The following is a 17,470-nucleotide window of genomic DNA, read 5'->3' on the forward strand; positions in this document are numbered from 1 at the left end:
ACTCTTAGAAGAAAAACATAGTTGCAAATCTTTGTTATCTTGGATTTGGTTTCTTAGATATGATACCAAAAAGTGACTGGAGGGAAAAAATGGGTAAACTTCATCAAAATCGAAAACTTATGTTTCAAAGAATACAATCAGGAAAACGAAGACAATTCACACAATGAGAGAAAATATTTGCACATCATATTTCTAATAAGGGTTTAAATATCCAGAGTATACAAAGAACTCCTACAACTCAACAACAAAAACAACCTAATTTTTTGAAACACAAAAGATTTCAATAACTTTATCTAAACAAGATATACAAATAACCAACAAGCACATGAAAAGAAGCTCAACATTATTAGTCATTAGCCAAATGCAAATTGAAACCACAAGGTACCATGTTACAGCCATGAGGATGGCTACAGTAAAAGGAACAGTAGCAAGTGTGGGAAAAGACATGGGAACACAAGAGCCTACACATTGCTGGCAGGAATGCGTTGGGTTGGCCAACTTTCTGGCCAACTCAATAAAATGGTGCAGCCACTACAAAAGAAAATTTGGCTGTTCCTCATAAAGAGAGTTATCGTACAATCCAGCAATTCTACTCCTAGTATATACCCAACAGAAAGTATGTTGTTGTTATCCTTTAGTCGCTGAACTGTGTCTGACTCTTTTTGTGATCCCATGGACTGCAGCCCGCCAGGCTCCTCTGTCCATGAGATTACCCAGGCAACAATACTGGAGTGGGCTGGCGTTCCCTTCTCCAGGGCATCTTCCTGACCCAGAGATTGAACCTGCATTGCCCGCATTGGCAGGTGGATTCTTTACTACTGGGCCACCTGGGAAGCCCCAACAGAAAGTATGGGTCTACACAAAAACATATGAATGTTCTCAGCAGCCTTATTTAATAAAAGCCAAGAACTGGAAGCAAGCTAAAGTTATCAGTCCATTAACTCATAAATGGACAATATATGGTACCTTTAAACAATGTAATAGTACTTGACCATAAAAGAACTGAAGTACTTATTTTTGTTTACAATATGAACAGACCTTGAAAACACAATGCTAAGTGAAAGCAGTCAGTCACAAAAGGTCATACATTGCATGATTCCATTTATATGAAATGTTCAGATTATGCAAACCTATATATTATGAAAGCATATTAGTGACTGCTGATGGGTACACAGTTCCTTCCTGTGTGATGAATGTTCTGGAATTAAGGCAGTAGTGATAGATGCACAATTCTGTTAATATACTAAAAACCAGGGACTTGCATGCTTTGTAAGAGTGAATTTTGTATGTGAATTATATACCAAAAAAAAAAAATCCACACCCCAGCCAAATAGGGTTCCCTGGGTCCACCCTGTCCACTGGCAGCCCCACAAGAGGTGGACTACACTGGGAGTAAATTCAGAGAGGACACTGATGGGGGCAAAGGTTACCAGAACCCTTCCCTAAGGGCTCCCAGTCTGTAAAAAAGCTCACACATCTTTTGGGCCCTGTCTGTCCAAATTCATTTGAAGATCTAATATCGTGATTCTCAATCAGGTGCAATCTGCCCCTCAGGCAGTACCTGGCAATGTGTGGAGATACTGTGGGTAGTTACAACGTGGCGGGTGGAGGAGGGGGCAGACTGGGGGGGTGCTACTGGCATCTAGTGGGCAGAGGTCAGAGATGCTGCTCAGCACTGCACAGGGCAGCCCCCACACCAATCATCTGGTCCAACACGTCAATAGTGCCACAGCTAAGCAACCATGATTTAGTTTAATGATGGATCAACCAGTTTTTTAGAACTCTGGATTTATATAACCAAGAGGCCCTTTTGATAATAATTACTTCAAATATGTTCAAACTGCTCCAAGCAGTAGAACATGCCTCAAACCACAACTGCCACAGATGCAGGGTAGGCCCCAGGCCTACCTCAGGCAACCCTATCTCAAAAGAGCAGCCCAGTACTTCTCTGGTGGCTCAGCGAACTCAAATCTGCCTGCCAATGCAGGGGACATGGGTGCGATTCCTGGCCTGGGAAGATTCCACAAGGCGTAAAGCAACTAAGCCCGATCTCGGGGTCAGGAAGATCCCCTGTAGAAGGGAACGGTAGCCCACACCCGACTGAGCCGCAACTCAGGAGCCTGCGTGTTGCAACTACTGAAGCCCGCGCACCTAGAGCCTGCGCTCCGCAATGAGAGAAGCCACTGCAGCGAGAAGTCCAGTCCGTGCGCCACGACGAAGAGCAGCCCCCACTCACCACAGCTAGAGAAAAGCCGGTACATAGCAACCAAGACCCAGTGCAACCAAAATAATAATTAACATACAAATCATTTAAAAAACAAAAAGCAGTCCAGGCCTTTCCATACTCAGAGGCAGCTAGGAGACTGCCTCAAAGGCCCAGGTGTTAAGCAATGAATTATACTTTAAACTTAAATAGCTAATCAAAGCTTTCTTAAAGTACAGCATTTCTTAAACACTAACCAGTTATCTGAAAGACTCACATAAGGAATGGACTTTTCTTTTTCACATAAGGAAAGAAAATGCAAAAAAAAAAAAAGTCTGCAACAGGAAAATTACTGCTAACCACATACATTACTGGTACATACATGCCAAACAAAATCCAAAGATAGATGCACATATATAGCCCCCATCTATAAATGCCACTCTTTTTTCCCACAGGGCCCCTCCAAGCTGAGTGGCCCGCTGCTAGTGCCATCCCCAAATCTCCAGGTTCTATCTAACACTTCAAGAAAGGTTCAGCTGTCTCACTCTGAAAATATCTCAAGACAGTTATTTTTTAAACAAGTTTGGGCTTTTAAGACCACAACCCACAGGTCCCTTCCTAAAAGGCAAGCCTGAAAAGGCAGTGGGTTGTTTCGTTTTTTTTTTTTCCTATCTTCATCACACAAAAGGAAAATAATTAAATGTAAATTATCCAAAAATCTACTACCCAAAAACAACTCCTCATAATATTTTGATGTATAACCTTCTAGAATTTTCCCAAATATATTCATACAAACTTCTTTTTTAAATAAAAACGGGACCATACCCTAATACCATTTTCTGCCCTGCTCTTTTAATCTAGTAATGTGTTTCTTTTCCTACATCAACAAATCCAAAGACACATCATTTTTCTAGCAGCATAATATCCAATTCCATGCTAGCACCCTTTTTTTTTTTTTTTTTTAAAGTTGCCTCCTATGGGGCTTTTGACCGTCTTCAGCATCTTATTATAATCCCGGAATGACTACCTTTACACCTATATCCTTTTCTCAGTCACCCAGTCTTTTCCCTTAGAATAAATTCTCAGAAATGAAATTAATGGGTTGTTTAATGTTTTGGTTTCATGCTGCACCAAACTTCCCCCCTTGAAGTGTGACAACTCATACTGTCACCAGCAGCCTGTGACCGTTGTTCCTCCGTCCAGAAGGGAGTGCAGAGCTGCCCTGAGACGTACACTCCCACTGGAGGAAGCCATCTACCCTCACTCAGCACCTTGGACTCTGACGATGCCCTAAGATGGCAATATTCTGCCAACGCAGATGGATCCCTTAATTAGTTTTGAGCTGGGAACTAACAGCTCAACAATAGTCAATGCCAGGTGTCAGCTGTTTCTAATCTAACCCCATCCATTTGGATGGAAACCTTGCTCAAACACCCCAGGCCGTTTTGCTAAACAAAACGACTTATGGTGGAGAAAAACCTCTCTGTGGCCAGAGCCGGTCAGCCTAATTTAAAGCAAATCCGTTTATGAACACGCTCTGTCTGAACCCCAACCCGCCAGGATGCTCCTCCATCTACTAACCGCAGCTCCAACTCCAGCCTACCTCTCAGAGTTGAGGTCTACAACGTTTGCCACCTGGAGCTCTGGCGGCCGTAGGCTTGTAGGCAAAGGCGAAAACCCAAGAGGAACTTACGTAAAAGTGGAAATGCAAGAAGTGGGCCAGCACTCTGGGGGCCACGTCAGGGAAGGTGGCCAGGAGCGTCTGGAGATAAATTTCTAGATCCTTCTCCCTCTTTTCCACCAAGCTCCTGGAGTTTTTCCCAATTATCTTTTTGGGTGGAAGCAGACTTCTATCAATCTTCTTCTCCGCAACAAGCTGTAAGAAAACACAAGCGTGTCAACCACAGACCAAGAGGTTCTGTAACTGCAAGGCCAAGGCAAGCAGCTGAGGGCAGGTGCCCGCTACAAAGCCCATCGCGGCAGGAGCACCATGATTAGTGATCAAACTAGTGCACCTGGGTTTGGCCTCAAGTTTAATTAGCACTAGAAACACCGATACAGTTCCAGACAATGAGTTCCACCAAGAGACTCTGGAGACATTTGTGAAATACCTCAAAGCCCCTGAAGTCACCATCTTCTCCAAACCACAACACAACTGTCACGCTACAAATGACCCAGAGAAAGGCAGCTCTCTCCAAACGCAAAGAAAGAATTACAGCCAGATACTAAAGCACAGGTTCTGGAATAGGTATACCCAGGTGGAACAAGTTGAAGCCTGCTCCCTCCCCTGGAAACTATCCCAGCATCTCATATCCTAGCTACAACTGTCAATCTTAAAATTGAAGTTCAAATACACTCCTTGCACACTGTCTCATGCAAGGGTTGAACTCTCAGGATCCAACAGGGTTGTTTGTGTTTTTTTTTTGCCATTTACATTAATAAACCAGTTTTGCCCTAAAACCAACCCATGACACAATGGGAACTTGGCCTAAAAGCCCCCAAAGCCCTGAAACACAGGACCCCAATTTTCAATTACCTTTTCATGTAGGTCGTGGAAATCACTGTAGCGGTGCTTGACTGTCCACTCATGGCTCCCATCAGTGATCTGGATGATGTAAACCTAAGAGGGAAAACAGCCCTTGCCTAGCCAGCAATGAGGACAGCCCCACCCCACCCTCAGCAATAGCTGCAGGACACCCAAACCCCCCAGGCTGAAGTTAAGTTGCTCCTGCCCACCAGCTTCTATACCTGACCCTTGCTGAGAAGCAGGGGGCCCCTTTTAGCCTCCTCCATGGCCCTAGCACTGGATCTGGCAGGCATATGGGATAAGTCTGACCCCTATCCAACAGTGAGAAACAAAAAAGGCAGCTATCATATTAAGCAATCTCTTTAGTTTTTAAACTCCATGTTTAAGCCTCCATGTAATTCAAAGTCCAATGCAACCTGAGCTGCAAGAAAGGCCTTTCCTTCTGAGGCAAAACAGGGTCAGGTTTGGCAGGACCAGCTTTTCTGCTTTAGTTCTTTTTCAGGAGCCCTGACTATATATCCTAGAAGCAAGTCCTTTTCCAACACTTTCAGCTGGTTCAGGAGCTGAAAACAGCCAGGACTCAAGGCACTTAGAAGCTCAGAGGAGGGCTGCTGCTGCTAGGTTGCTTCAGTCATGTCCGACTCTGTGCGACCCCACAGACGGCAGCCCACCAGGCTCCCCCTCCCTGGGATTCTCCAGGCAATAACACTGGAGTGGGTTGCCATTTCCTTCTCCAATGCATGAAAGTGAAGAGAGAAAGTGAAGTCGCTCAGTCGTGTCCGACTCCCAGCAACCCCATGGACTGCAGCCCACCAGGCTCCTCCATCCATGGGATTTTCCAGGCAAGAGTACTAGAGTGGGGTGCCAGTGCCCTCTCCGCAGAGCAGGGCAGTGATAGATAATTAAGCCCTAACAGAAGGGAACAGGTCAGGAAGACCTGTGTTCAAAATCTGATTCTGCCATTCCTGGCTATAGTTTATGTATGTATGTCAACTTATGTAAGTGACTGGGAGCCTTAAGTTGTCTGAGCCTCAGTTCCCATCTTAAAATATGGTAGGATTAAGAATCAAAGGTAATGCATGCAAAATGCTTTGTAAAGGGCCTGGCATGTAGTAAGTGATCAAAGGTAGGTGTTGATAATTCTTCAACTCAGCATACCCGGACAAAAGGACACAAAATCACCACCTTCCCAACACCCATTCAGAGGAAGGCCTCAGCCCTGTGGACTAGGAGAGCTTTTTTGGAGCTAACCTGCCAGGTGGATACACTGCATGCATGATGGCTGACCAGAGCTAAGCCCTCACCTGGATGAGGCCCCACGGTCCTTGCATCCTGCCCCTCTCTGCAGCACACAGGGAAGGGGGAGGAGAAAATAACCAACTCAACTGAAGCCTCCACTGAGGAGCAGGCCTGTTGCTCCAGGATCCTTAGGAGACCCTCCACAGCCTGACCATTTCCCTCCCCCTCCTCCTGCCCAGGAAAGGAGAAAGAGCCAGAAAAATGACCCTCAGGAGGAGGCTTAGGATGAGGGCCAAGGAGGTGGGGTGAAGGCAGAGCCAAGCCCCCTTCCCAACTCACCATGGTCCCAGAACAAAGGACAGGAGGCTGAGAGGTGCTCAGGCCACCCCCACCTTGGGGCCAGTCCCTGCTATGCAGCCTACCAGGCCCATAGGCGCCCAAGCCCACAAAGATCCAGGAGGGTCTCCTACTTGATCACAGTCTGCAACTTCTCCCCTTTCTATCCTGCATCTCCTCCACAGCCTTGAAGTGTGCGTGGGCAGTGAGCCGCTCTCGCTCACCCCCACAGTCCAAACCCATGAAGACCCCTAAGGTTCCGGGCTCTTGGACTCTCAGTTCTGAGCCACCCCCTCAATTCCCGGGGTCTACGCTCCACCCGCCTCCATTCTTGTCTCTGCCTGAGCGCTAAGGCCCCCAGATGCCCCCTTCACTTTTGAGCAAATGTCAACTGCAACCCCAAGGGCCCCCAGACCAAGGCCCCGCCCTCTCTTTTTCTTCATGGCTTGCAGCGCCCTGACCCTTTCCGCTGATACCATCCGAAGACCCCTTTCCTAATTCCCCTTCTCCGGGACCCTCCATCACGTCCTCCCAGGCCGGCGCCCCTCCAGGGGAGCCTCCGCCTCAACCTGCCCCCTCTCCTCTGCAGGCCTCCTTTATCCCTTGATCCTTCCCATTCCTAGCCTCCTTTTCTAAACGCATACCCTTCCTAAGCCCCTTCTCTGAGCCCCACCCCAAGACCCTTTTTCCAGACCTGCGGAGCCCAAGCGTCCGTTCCCCAGATTCTGCCATCCCAGGCCCCCTCCTCAAAGTCGCAGCGCCCCGACATCCTCCTCTCCAGCGGCGGGGCCAAGAAGCCCACACCAACCCCCCGCCCCGGACTCAAGACTCCGGGTTCCAGTCGCCACCTCCAGTTCGGGAGCCCGGGCCCCCAGCACACCGTATACGTGTCCACGAGCTCAGAGCCCACGACGCGCGCCGTCTTGACCGGCTCGGCCTCCCGCTCGGGCCCGAAGCTGCGCGCCGCCGCCGCCATGTTCCGGGCTCGGTCGCCGCCGCCGCCGCCCGGCGCAGACTGGCAGCAGTAGGGGGCGGGGTCAGCGTCCCACCGCCCCCTGGCCCCCTCTGCCCCCCGCCCCCGGCGCGAGCCGTGCAGCCATGTTGGTCCCGCCGCCTTCTCGCGCCCCCGCCCCACTCCGCCCGGCGCACGTAATTGACAGCTGCGGCCCGCGGCGCGCGTGCGCAGGCCGCCTGGGACGGTTCGATTGCGTAATCGGTACCCGAGGCCCCGCCCGCCGCGCGCCTGGCAGCTCGGGAGAAACTGAGGCTTGGGCGGGAATTGCTCTGGGCTCTGGCACTCGGGAGGGATGGCCCTGCACCTTCCGTGGCGAGTCACTGCCACGCCTGGCCTTAGTTTCCCTCTCCGCAAAAGCGACAGTATTTAAATCTCACCTACCTCTTGGTCTCATTCCCTGGAGGACCCGAGTGTGTTGAAGGAGGATCTGATTTGTACCTGGAGTCCGAACAGTACAGAATAACTCTGGGCTAGTTCTTAACCTCTGCAAGACTCAGAGATCTCTGTCAAATGGACTTTCTAGAGAATTGAGTGGGTTAATCCATGCAATGGCTGGCAGGCAAGGCAGGGAACTGGTGTAGGCTCTGTGACTTCCCAGATGGGTCAGCGGTAAAGAATCTGCCTGCCAAACAGGAGACGCGGGTTCCATCCCTGGGTCGGGAAGATCCCCTCGAGGACGAAATGGCAACCCACTCCAGTATTCTTGCCTGGAAAAAATCCCATGGACAGAGGAGCCTGGCAGGCTACAGTCCATGAGGTCACAAAGAGTCAGGCACGACTGAGCCACTCAAAACCAGCTGCGTGAAGGACGTGGAGGGCTTAGGTGGAAAGGATATGTGCTGGCCATCTGGCACAACACCCCCAGATGGTATCCTGCTGCTGAGTCACTTCAGTCGTGTCCGACTCTGTGCGACCCCATAGATGGCAGCCCAGCAGGCTGCCCCATCTCTGGGATTCTCCAGGCAAGAACACTGGAGTGGGTTGCCATTTCCTTCTCCAATGCATGAACGTGAAAAGTGAAAGTGAAGTCGCTCAGTCGTGTCCGACCCTCAGCGACCCCATGGACTGCAGCCTTCCAGGCTCCTCCATCCATGGGATTTTCCAGGCAAGAGTAGATGGTATCCTACCAGAGCTCAAATCGAGGGGGTGACAGGTAGGCCCTGGACTCAGGAACTACAGTGCTGGAAAAGGGAAGCATGGGCACAGAGAAGGAGCCCTAACCCAGGTCCAGAAGAGAGGTAGTAACCCAACTGGAGAGGGAGAGTCTTACACAGATGAGGCATCTGTCGGTGTATTTGTTGACTGGTAGAGTGCATTTCAGCCTAGACCTAGTACTTTTCTCACAGAGAAGATGACAGATCTGGGGAACGGCTCCTCTGGCACCCTTGGCAGAAGGGCTCCAAACCGCACTCTCTTGAGGTAGGCAGTGCCTTCCTTCTCCACTAGTCCCACAGCACCATAATCCGAGCTTGGCATTCGAGGCTTCTCTTGGCAGGGTCCTCCACTCCTAGCTTCTTCTTGCATACTGCTGCAGGAAAGTGAAGTCACTCAGTCGTGTCTGACCCTTTGCAACCCCATGGACTGTAGCTTACCAGGCTACTCTGTCCATGGGATTTTCCAGGCAAGAGTACTGGAGTGGGTTGCCATTTCCTTCTCCAGGGAATCTTCCCAACCCAGGGATCTAACCCCGGTCTCCCGCACTGCAGGCAGATGCTTTACCATCTGAGCCACCAGGGAAGCCCAGAGGGGTTTAGCCTAAGTCAGGAGCTGCCAAGTCAGCCAGACCTGAGCAAGTCACCACCCCTCCAGGAGCCTCACCCACCTCCTTGGTTGGATAAGAGTTGTGTTGCTGGCCTGGGGCCCACTGCATTGCAGCTCCTGCCTGTCCTGGACTCATGTTTTCCTTCATTCCAAAAACCTTTCCAGAGAGCCTCCTGGGGGAATGGGGGACAGAGGGAAAGAGCCCTGGTCCTTGTAGCCCTTCATCTGCTCCTTGCCCTGGGCAGAGGACACAGGGACTCAGGCCAGTGTGAGATCACCAGGGCCGGGGGAGGGAGTAGAGAATATTGCAGGCAGGGGTGGGCTGGGTCGGGAATGCGGCGGGGCTGGGCTATTTAAGCCCAGGGCCGCTGGCAACCCCAGCAGCCTGCCCTGTGAGCCGCCAGTATGGATGACATCTACAAGGCTGCGGTAAGGGATGGGCCTGGGCAGGGTTGGGGTGGGCGTACCCACTGGGGGCTCAGGGGCAAGGTCACCCCAAGGAGGTGGTGGGGACCCAGGATAGGGTCCATGAACTTTCAGCCTAGACCTTCAAGGGGCCGGTTGGTCTGGCATTCCAGGGTGTAGAAGGGGTGAAGAGTTTAGGATCTGGGGGGAACTGTCAGGGTTGGTGGAGGAGGACATAAAAGCTATGGCATCATGTCCAGCCCTGTCTCCGAACGTCTGTAGTCTGTGTCACTGTCTCTGGGACACACCTCTCTGCATTTGTGTTTGGTCTCTTTCCTAGTCTCTGTCTCTTTGTTCCTCCCAAGCTCTCCTTTTGAGGCTCTGTCGCTGTTTCCCTCTCTCCATTTCTGCCCCTCACATTCTGCTTCTCACACATCCAATCCCCCACCAGCCCTTTGGCTGCCTGAAGATGCTCTGGAGGGTGGGACAGGGGTTGTGAGGAGGGGGCTGCAGAGGGCTGTGAAGCTTGAGGCAGGCACAGAGGGACTAGGAGGGAATAACAGACCTGGGGCCTAGCCCCTGTTCAGCCTGGCAGGCTCAGGGCTCAGGGGCTCAGCTAGGGGGAAGGGCTAGAGGGTGGTCACCTTTTCTTGGTCACCCCAAGTCCCTGCAGGGGCCACTGAGGGGCTTCAGATGCTATTCCATCCTGGGAGTGGGGGTGTTGCTGACCTCTGTCCACCACAAAGACAAGGGCATCTGACACAGACAGCTGTCTGCAAGGGAACCCCTACCTCAGCTCCAGGAAGTATGGCCCCTCTCCTGGGCAGGGAAGGCTACAGCTGGCTCTGGGGGTGCCCCTGTCTTTCCTGCAGGAGTCTGTGGAGCTGGGGGAGGGGGTAGCCCTCCACCCCGTGCCCATACAAGGCCTGGCGGGCCAGGGACTAATTTTGGCTCTGGAGACACCAGGAGGCCAAGGGGCCAGATAACGCTGCCCCACCCCCTGCATGCCAGAGTCCCCAGAACAATCACCAGGTTTAACTTTGTCCCCCGTTAAAAATAGCCCAGTGGCCACCGGTCAGGTTACAGCAGGTGGCTTTGCCCACCCCCGCTGTGGTTTTATTGTCCCAACCTGAGGGACAGCTGCCCCTCAGGCCACCCAGCTTGGGTTTCATCAGGGGGGCTGAACGGACACTGAGTGGCCAAACTGGCTATTGTTACTCAGGGTCACCTTGGTGCTAGAGCGGGTGCCCACCTGCCACCCTGGCCCTGAGCCCAGCCTCAGGGAGGCGAGCTGGGTCACCTCAGGGCTTTGGGGGCAGGCTGGGAGAACTGAGGCCCCTGTTCGGTGACCTGGGAACGGCCTGCCTCTTCCCGGCTTAGTCTTCCCACCTGTGGAATGGGCTGGTTTCCTCGACAGCAGCTAAGGTCTGAGCCTGAGACTTCTTTTCTTCTCTAGGTAGAGCAGCTGACAGAAGAGCAGAAAAATGGTGAGTGCCCCACCATGCATGTGGGGAAACAGCAGGGCCCAGCTGGGGGAGCGTGAGGACCCCAGGCTGCAGGCCCAAGGCTGGGGTCCCTTTCCCTGTCACCCCAGAGGTCTCAGAGGGGAGCGGGCAGGTTAGCAGGCAGCCCTTGGCGTCTGGCCTTCAGGGTTCTTGGCTGAGACGTGCTGCTCTGCTTCCCCTCCTCTCCTACTGGACACAGAGTTCAAGGCGGCCTTTGACATCTTCGTGCTGGGCGCTGAGGATGGCTGCATCAGCACCAAGGAGCTGGGCAAGGTGATGAGGATGCTGGGGCAGAACCCCACCCCTGAGGAGCTGCAGGAGATGATTGACGAGGTGGATGAGGACGGTGAGCCCCTTTGTCCCTCCCCAGGCCCCCAGCTCTGGGGGACTTGAACCCTGGCCCTGCCACTTCTTACTCTGCGCCCTTAAAGGAGCTGTTTGGCCTCTCTGATCCTCAACCGTATCATCTATGCAATGGGCACAATAATCACACTCGCCTCAGAGTCACTGGGAGGATTCAGTGAGAACACCACCAGGGTCAGTGTCCAGGGCAGTGCCAGCCATTCTGACCACTGCCCTTTAATGGCTGTGCCGCCCTCTCCCCCAGGCAGCGGCACAGTGGACTTTGATGAGTTCTTGGTCATGATGGTTCGGTGCATGAAGGATGACAGCAAAGGAAAGTCTGAGGAAGAGCTTTCAGACCTCTTCCGCATGTTTGACAAGTGAGTGTGTGAGCCTGGACCTCCGCCCCTGACCCTGGCAGAGCTGGGCAGAGGGGGACAGCTTTGTGACCTTGGGCCTCCATCTCGTGTTCTGCGCAATGAGGGAATAGGATGCCTCATCTCCCGGTGGCCCTTTCCTGCTTCCCAGGGTCATGAGCAGGGCTGTTTCACCCCCTCCCCCTGCTCCTAAAATGGGCTCTGAGGCCCCTCTCACCCAACTGGCAGAAATGCTGACGGCTACATCGACCTGGAGGAGCTGAAGATAATGCTTCAGGCTACAGGGGAGACCATCACAGAGGACGACATTGAGGAGCTCATGAAGGACGGTGACAAAAACAACGATGGCCGCATCGACTACGATGGTGAGTGGGTCCATCTGAATCCCCCTGCCCACGCCCTGCCCAGGCCCCATGTCTAACCTATGCCTGTCCGTCTCTCCACAGAGTTCCTGGAGTTCATGAAGGGGGTGGAGTAGACACCAACCTTCACCCAGAGCTGCCTGTGCCACCTTCCAACTCCAGCTGGGCCCCGGGACTGTGGGCAGGGGGCCAGGGTCCCCAGGATGTGAACTTGGGTGTGTCCTTGACGAAGGGCCCTCCATGACTACCTCCCTCAGCACTGTCCTAGGAAATGCCAATAAAATCGTGCTCCTAGAGGCCTGGTGTCCAGCTTTCATTCCCCCATCTCCACCAGTGGCCTCTCCTGCCCTGACCGCCACTTTCCCTGTCCCAGAACCCATGCTCTCACCACCCTTGCACCCTGCCTTCTACAGCTCAGAGACCACCATGCTCCATACCCACCTGCTCCTTTCTAGAATTGCTGGTGCCCAGGCTCCACCTCCAGCAATTCCACATCTGGAGTCTGTGGTGGCCCAGGAATCTGAGTTTCACAGATCCCTGGGGGCCATGGCTTTAGTCAGCCAGTTGGCAGCAGAAGGGTCCTAATGCTCAGAGGGGCAGTCATTGAGCACCAGGCCAAGCCCTGGATGCCACTTGGCAGAGCAGCCATGGCTCCTTCTCACGTCTGGTTGGGGGCAGCAGGACGCTGGGCGGGGGGGGAAACTCTGGCCTGTGGCTCCAGTCCCCCTGCCCACTCACTTAGATTTCCTGCTGGCAATGTTGACTCCCCAGACCCAGTGGCAAATCGTCTACTCTACCTCCCCTCGCTCACTTGACAGGTAAGGACCCTGGTGCCCAGGGAGGCTCAGGGAGGGGCCTGTCAGGGTCATCCTGTGAGTCTGGGGAGAGCAGAGCCACCTGGCTCCCAGCCGGGGACTCCGATGAACAGGTCCTGATGGGCAGGACTCCCAGTTCCTGTGAACCTCATGACTCCAGCACCCACTTTCACTCCCTGTCAGGGAGTGGAGGCATGGGGCCTGGTGACTCCCAGCTACCTGGGGGTACCCAGGCCAAAGCTACGGACAGAACAGTGAGACTGGCCTCCGGGAGATGGGGGACCCCAGGGAAGCGAGGGGTCAGCAGTGGTGCTTACCAGAGGGCCAGCTGCCGCAGTGCCGAGGCTGCAGCCAGAACGTCAGCAGCTGTTGCGCTCCGCCCAGCCCCTCCACAGCCTCCCCACCTGTGCCCCAGCCTTGGCATTCTCCAGACAGGCCCGCATTCCAGAGATGGTCTTGGAATTCTGAAGATGCCTCAGCGGAGGCCAAAGCTGGTGGGAGCTGCCTGGTCCCTGGAGAGATCGGGGAGAGGAGACGGGTCCCCTCCGTCCTGCCCTCGGGAGCTGGAACTGAAGGACCTACATGTACACCCAGGAATGACATTCAGGATAGGAGGCAGGGTGACAGTGGGTGGCACCACCAGCCTGTGTGCCATTCCAGGGTTTAGTCATACCCCGACTATGTGTCTAGCACTGGCTGAACACGCGGACCTTTCAGAGGGAGGCCCAGTCCCTAACTTTGTGGAATTTATAGTAAACTCAGGAAGACAAAGAAGAGATGAGTACAGTGAGGAAACCAGCAGAGTGCACAATGGGGATTGGAGAGGGGATGTGCTGGTGGGGTGGGAGAGACCCTGGGTAAGCGAAGGGCCCAAGGCCCCAGGAGGGAAGGAAGGAGGCGTTGAAGACAGCTGATGACTCTGGAGCTAGGGAATTTGGAGGCCCCGAGGTCTTGGCCCCCTGGACACAAGGGTTTTACTGGAATTGTGGGATGGGAGCTCAACTACAAAGGGCAAAGGAATGAGGCAAGGTAAAGGGGAGATGGCAAGTGTGGACAATGCTGGTGATATTTTGCAAAGACTCAGGGAACAGAGAGATGAGCTGGAGCTGAAGGGAGATGTAAAGTCCAGGGAAGCTCACTTAAGGAGGTGGGTTAGGGAATGACCAATATGCTCATGGGAGCAATCTAGTGAAGCTGGGAAAGGAGCGAAGCAAGATGCAGGGGCAGAACTTCAGAGGGCCAGGGTCTCTAGGAATGTGTCAAGGGTCTGTTTATAGCCCTGGGACTAGATCCAAGCTGAACAGGAAGGAAGAGGAAGCTTGAGGCAGGGAGGAAAGAATCGTGGCAGCAGGATGCTGAGCAGGAGGTGGAATCAGAGGAGGAAATATTCTGAATGCAGACACTGAAGGTCACATCTTCATTGATGATAACTTGGAAGATGGGTAACTGAGGTGGGGGAGGAGGACAAGGACCATAGGCTGGGGACTCCCACGGGATATGGGATGCTAATGGTATAAGCAAAGGAGGGGAGGAAAATTCCAAGAGTTGAGCCCTCTGTGAACAAACTAGGAGGATGACTGGGCCAGCTACAAAGAGGGTACAAGGGGGCTGCTGGATGGTGCCTTGAAGGGATCCACACCATGTTTCTAACGCAGGGGGCAAGAGTTCAATCCTTGGTCAGGGAACTAGATCCCACATGCCATGGACCATGGCCAACAAAAAAGAGAAGGGGTCCACGGGTAGGGAGTTCTGTGATTTTCCCAGTATCTGTGCTCCAGAATGAGGTTTTGGTGGAGGAAGTGCTAAGGGCATCCAATCTTCCCAGGTACTTCTACCACGGAATTCGAGCTGGGAGAAGCTGGGCTGCATGCTTTATAAGCCCGCCTGGGGGCACACGGAGCATCACAGAGCACCTCACACAGCTGTATGGTGGACGCAGACTGACAAGCTGCCGTCAGTACACCCCACTGCATGCCCCAACATGCAGCCCCCGGGTCTGACCATTCTGCTTTGTCCAGTCCTCTCCGTTTCTGTTGGGCTGTGTCATCATTTGCCTGATAACGCTTCTTCCATGAAGCCTCCTTTGACTTCCTCCATCAGAAGCAAGCACTGGATGCCTGTAAAGCAATGCAGTTAGAACACTCCTTCACAGCATACACCACAAGAAACTCAAAATGGCCTAGAGACTTAAGACATGACACAGTGAAACTCCTAGAACATAGGGAACGCATTCTCTGACATGCTGTGCTAAGTCGCTTCAGTCGTGTCCAACTCTTTGTGACCTCATGGACTGTAGTCCACCAGGCTCCTCTGTCCACAAAATTCTCCTGGCAAGAATACTGGAGTGGACTGCCATGCTGTCCTCTAGGGGTCTTACCAACCCCTGCAGGGATTGAACCTGCAGCTTCTGCACTGCAGGCGGATTCTTTACCATTAAGCCACCTGGGAAGCCTCTTCTCTGACATAAATAGTAGCAATCTTTTCTCAGATCAGTCTCCCAAGGCAAAAGAAAATAAAGGCAAAAATAAACAAATGGGACCTAATCAAACTTTCAAGCTTTTGCACAGTAAATGAAACCATAAACAAAACAAAATGACAACCTATGGAGTGGGAGAAAAAATTTGCAAATAACATGACTGACAGACAAGGGCTTAATTTCTAAAGTATATGAACAGTTCATACAACTCAATATGAAAAAAACAACCCAATCAAAAAATGAGCAGAATAGCTAAATAGACATTTCTCCAAAAGAGACATACAGATAGCCAATAGCCAACAGGCTATCTGTTGCATAAAAAGATGCAAAACATCACTAATTATTAGAGAAATGCAAATCCGAACCACAATGAGGTTCCACCTTACACCAGTCAGAATGGCCATCATCAAAATGTCTACAAATAGCGGTACATATGTACAATGGAATGTTACTCAGCCATAAAAAGAGTGAAACAATGCCATTTGCAGCAACATGGATGGACACAGAGATTGTCATACTGAGTGAAGTCAGAGACAAGTGTCATACGACATCGCTTATAGGTGGAATCTAAAAAAAAATGGTACAGGGACTTTCCTGGTGGTCCAGTGGTTAAGACTCTGCTCTCCCAGTGCAGGGGGCCTGGGTGTGACCCCTGGTCAGGGAACATGATCCCATATTGTGCAACTAAAAGTTCATATGCTGCAACTGAAGATCCCACATACCACAATGAAGATGGGAGATCCTGAATGCCTCAACTAAGACCTGGCACAGCCAAATAAATAAATAAAAATAAATATTTAAAAAATTAAAATGGGGCAAACAAGCTTATTTGCAAAACAGAAATAGAGTCATACATGTAGAAAACAAGCTTATGATTACCAGGGGAAAGCATGGGGTGGAGGGAGGGTAAATTGGGAGACTGAGACTGACATACACACACTGCTATATATAAAGTAAGTAACTAGTAAGGACCTATTGTATAGCACAGGGAACTCTTCTCAATTCTCAGTGATGACCTATATCTGAAAAGAAACTAACAAAGAGTGGACACATATAGAACATTCATTTTGCTGTACAGCTGAAACTAACACAACACTGTAAGTCAACTATTTTCTAACAAAAAAGTTTTTAAAGTCTACAAAGAATAAATGCTGGAGAGGGTGTGGAGAAGAGGGAACCATCTACACTGTTGGTGGAAATGTAAATTGGTGCAGCCACTATGGAAAACATCATGAAAGTTCCTTTAAAAATGAAAACTAGAGTTACCATATGACCCAGCAATCCCACTCCTGGGCATATGTCCAGAAAAGATGAAAACTCCAATTCAAAAAGACGTGCACCCCATGTTCATGGCTTCCCAGATGGCACAGTAGTAAAGAATCCACCTGCCAATGCAGCAGACACAAGAGACGCACATTTGATCCCTGGGTCGGGAAGATCCCCTAGAGAAGGAAATGGCAACCCACTCCCAATATTCTTGCCTAGAAAATCCCAAGGACAGAGGAGCCTGGTGGGCTATGGGTCCATGGGGTCGCAAAAGAACTGGACGTGACTTAGCAACTAAATAACAACAAACGTACATACACACACAATGGAATATTACTCAGCCATAAAAAGAGTGAAATATTGCCATTTGCAGCAACACTGGGTGGACCCAGACATGATCAAACTAAGGGAAGTAAGTCAGATAGAGAAAGTCAAATATAAATTATATCACTTATATGTGGAATCTAAAACATAATACAAAGGAACTTACTTATAAAATAGAAAGACTCACAGAGATAGAAAACAAAGTTGTGGTTACCAATGGAAGAAAAGGGGGGAGAAATAAATAAGGAGTATGGGATTAATAGATACACACTACTGTATATAAAATAGATTAAAACGATTTACTGTATAGCACAGGGGACTATATTCAACATCGTGTACTAATCTATAATGGAAAATAATCTGAAAAAGGATATATATATATATATATATATGCAAATAACTTTGCCATATACCTGAAACTAATATGATATTGTAGATTGACTATACTTAGGAAAAAATAATAATAAGTAACTTTTAAAACATTTTAACAAGAAGCAATCACTGGAGCATCTCCCCC

General features: G+C 51.1%; 2 protein-coding genes across 4 annotated transcripts in view; one reads left to right on the forward strand and one right to left on the reverse strand.

Moving 5' to 3' along the window:
* NISCH (nischarin) overlaps positions 1–7,648 on the reverse strand; it is a 65,033-nt gene extending 57,385 nt beyond the window's left edge. The window contains exons 1-3 of one of the 3 annotated variants that reach the window (XM_055558347.1): positions 7,186–7,394; positions 4,740–4,823; positions 3,897–4,079 (exon numbers count right to left, since the gene is read on the reverse strand). In XM_055558347.1, coding sequence (XP_055414322.1) covers positions 3,897–4,079; positions 4,740–4,823; positions 7,186–7,281 — 363 coding nt within the window. In that variant the 5' untranslated portion in view covers positions 7,282–7,394. Of the gene's footprint in view, positions 1–3,896; positions 4,080–4,739; positions 4,824–4,951; positions 5,488–7,185 lie in introns of those variants that run through there. The other 2 variants (XM_055558348.1, XM_055558349.1) reach the window with 2 other exon arrangements.
* Positions 7,649–9,383: 1,735 nt separating this feature from the next.
* On the forward strand, positions 9,384–12,368 carry TNNC1 (troponin C1, slow skeletal and cardiac type). Its single transcript, XM_055558352.1, has 6 exons — positions 9,384–9,510; positions 10,943–10,973; positions 11,191–11,337; positions 11,599–11,713; positions 11,939–12,075; positions 12,157–12,368. Exons 1-6 carry the CDS (start codon positions 9,487–9,489, stop codon positions 12,186–12,188), a joined length of 486 nt encoding a protein of 161 aa, XP_055414327.1. The 5' UTR covers positions 9,384–9,486; the 3' UTR covers positions 12,189–12,368.
* Positions 12,369–17,470: the final 5,102 nt, after the last annotated feature.

This window comes from Bubalus kerabau, chromosome 20 (genome assembly GCF_029407905.1).
Source record: "Bubalus kerabau isolate K-KA32 ecotype Philippines breed swamp buffalo chromosome 20, PCC_UOA_SB_1v2, whole genome shotgun sequence".
NCBI lineage: Eukaryota > Metazoa > Chordata > Mammalia > Artiodactyla > Bovidae > Bubalus > Bubalus kerabau.

Excerpts from the sequence above, each read along its gene's own strand:
- TNNC1 (XM_055558352.1), top strand. The coding sequence starts at position 9,487 with ATGGATGACATCTACAAGGCTGCG. Across the intron at positions 11,338-11,598 it reads TGACGAGGTGGATGAGGACG|GCAGCGGCACAGTGGACTTT; the intron begins GTGAGCCCCTTT and ends CCTCTCCCCCAG. Across the intron at positions 12,076-12,156 it reads TGGCCGCATCGACTACGATG|AGTTCCTGGAGTTCATGAAG; the intron begins GTGAGTGGGTCC and ends GTCTCTCCACAG.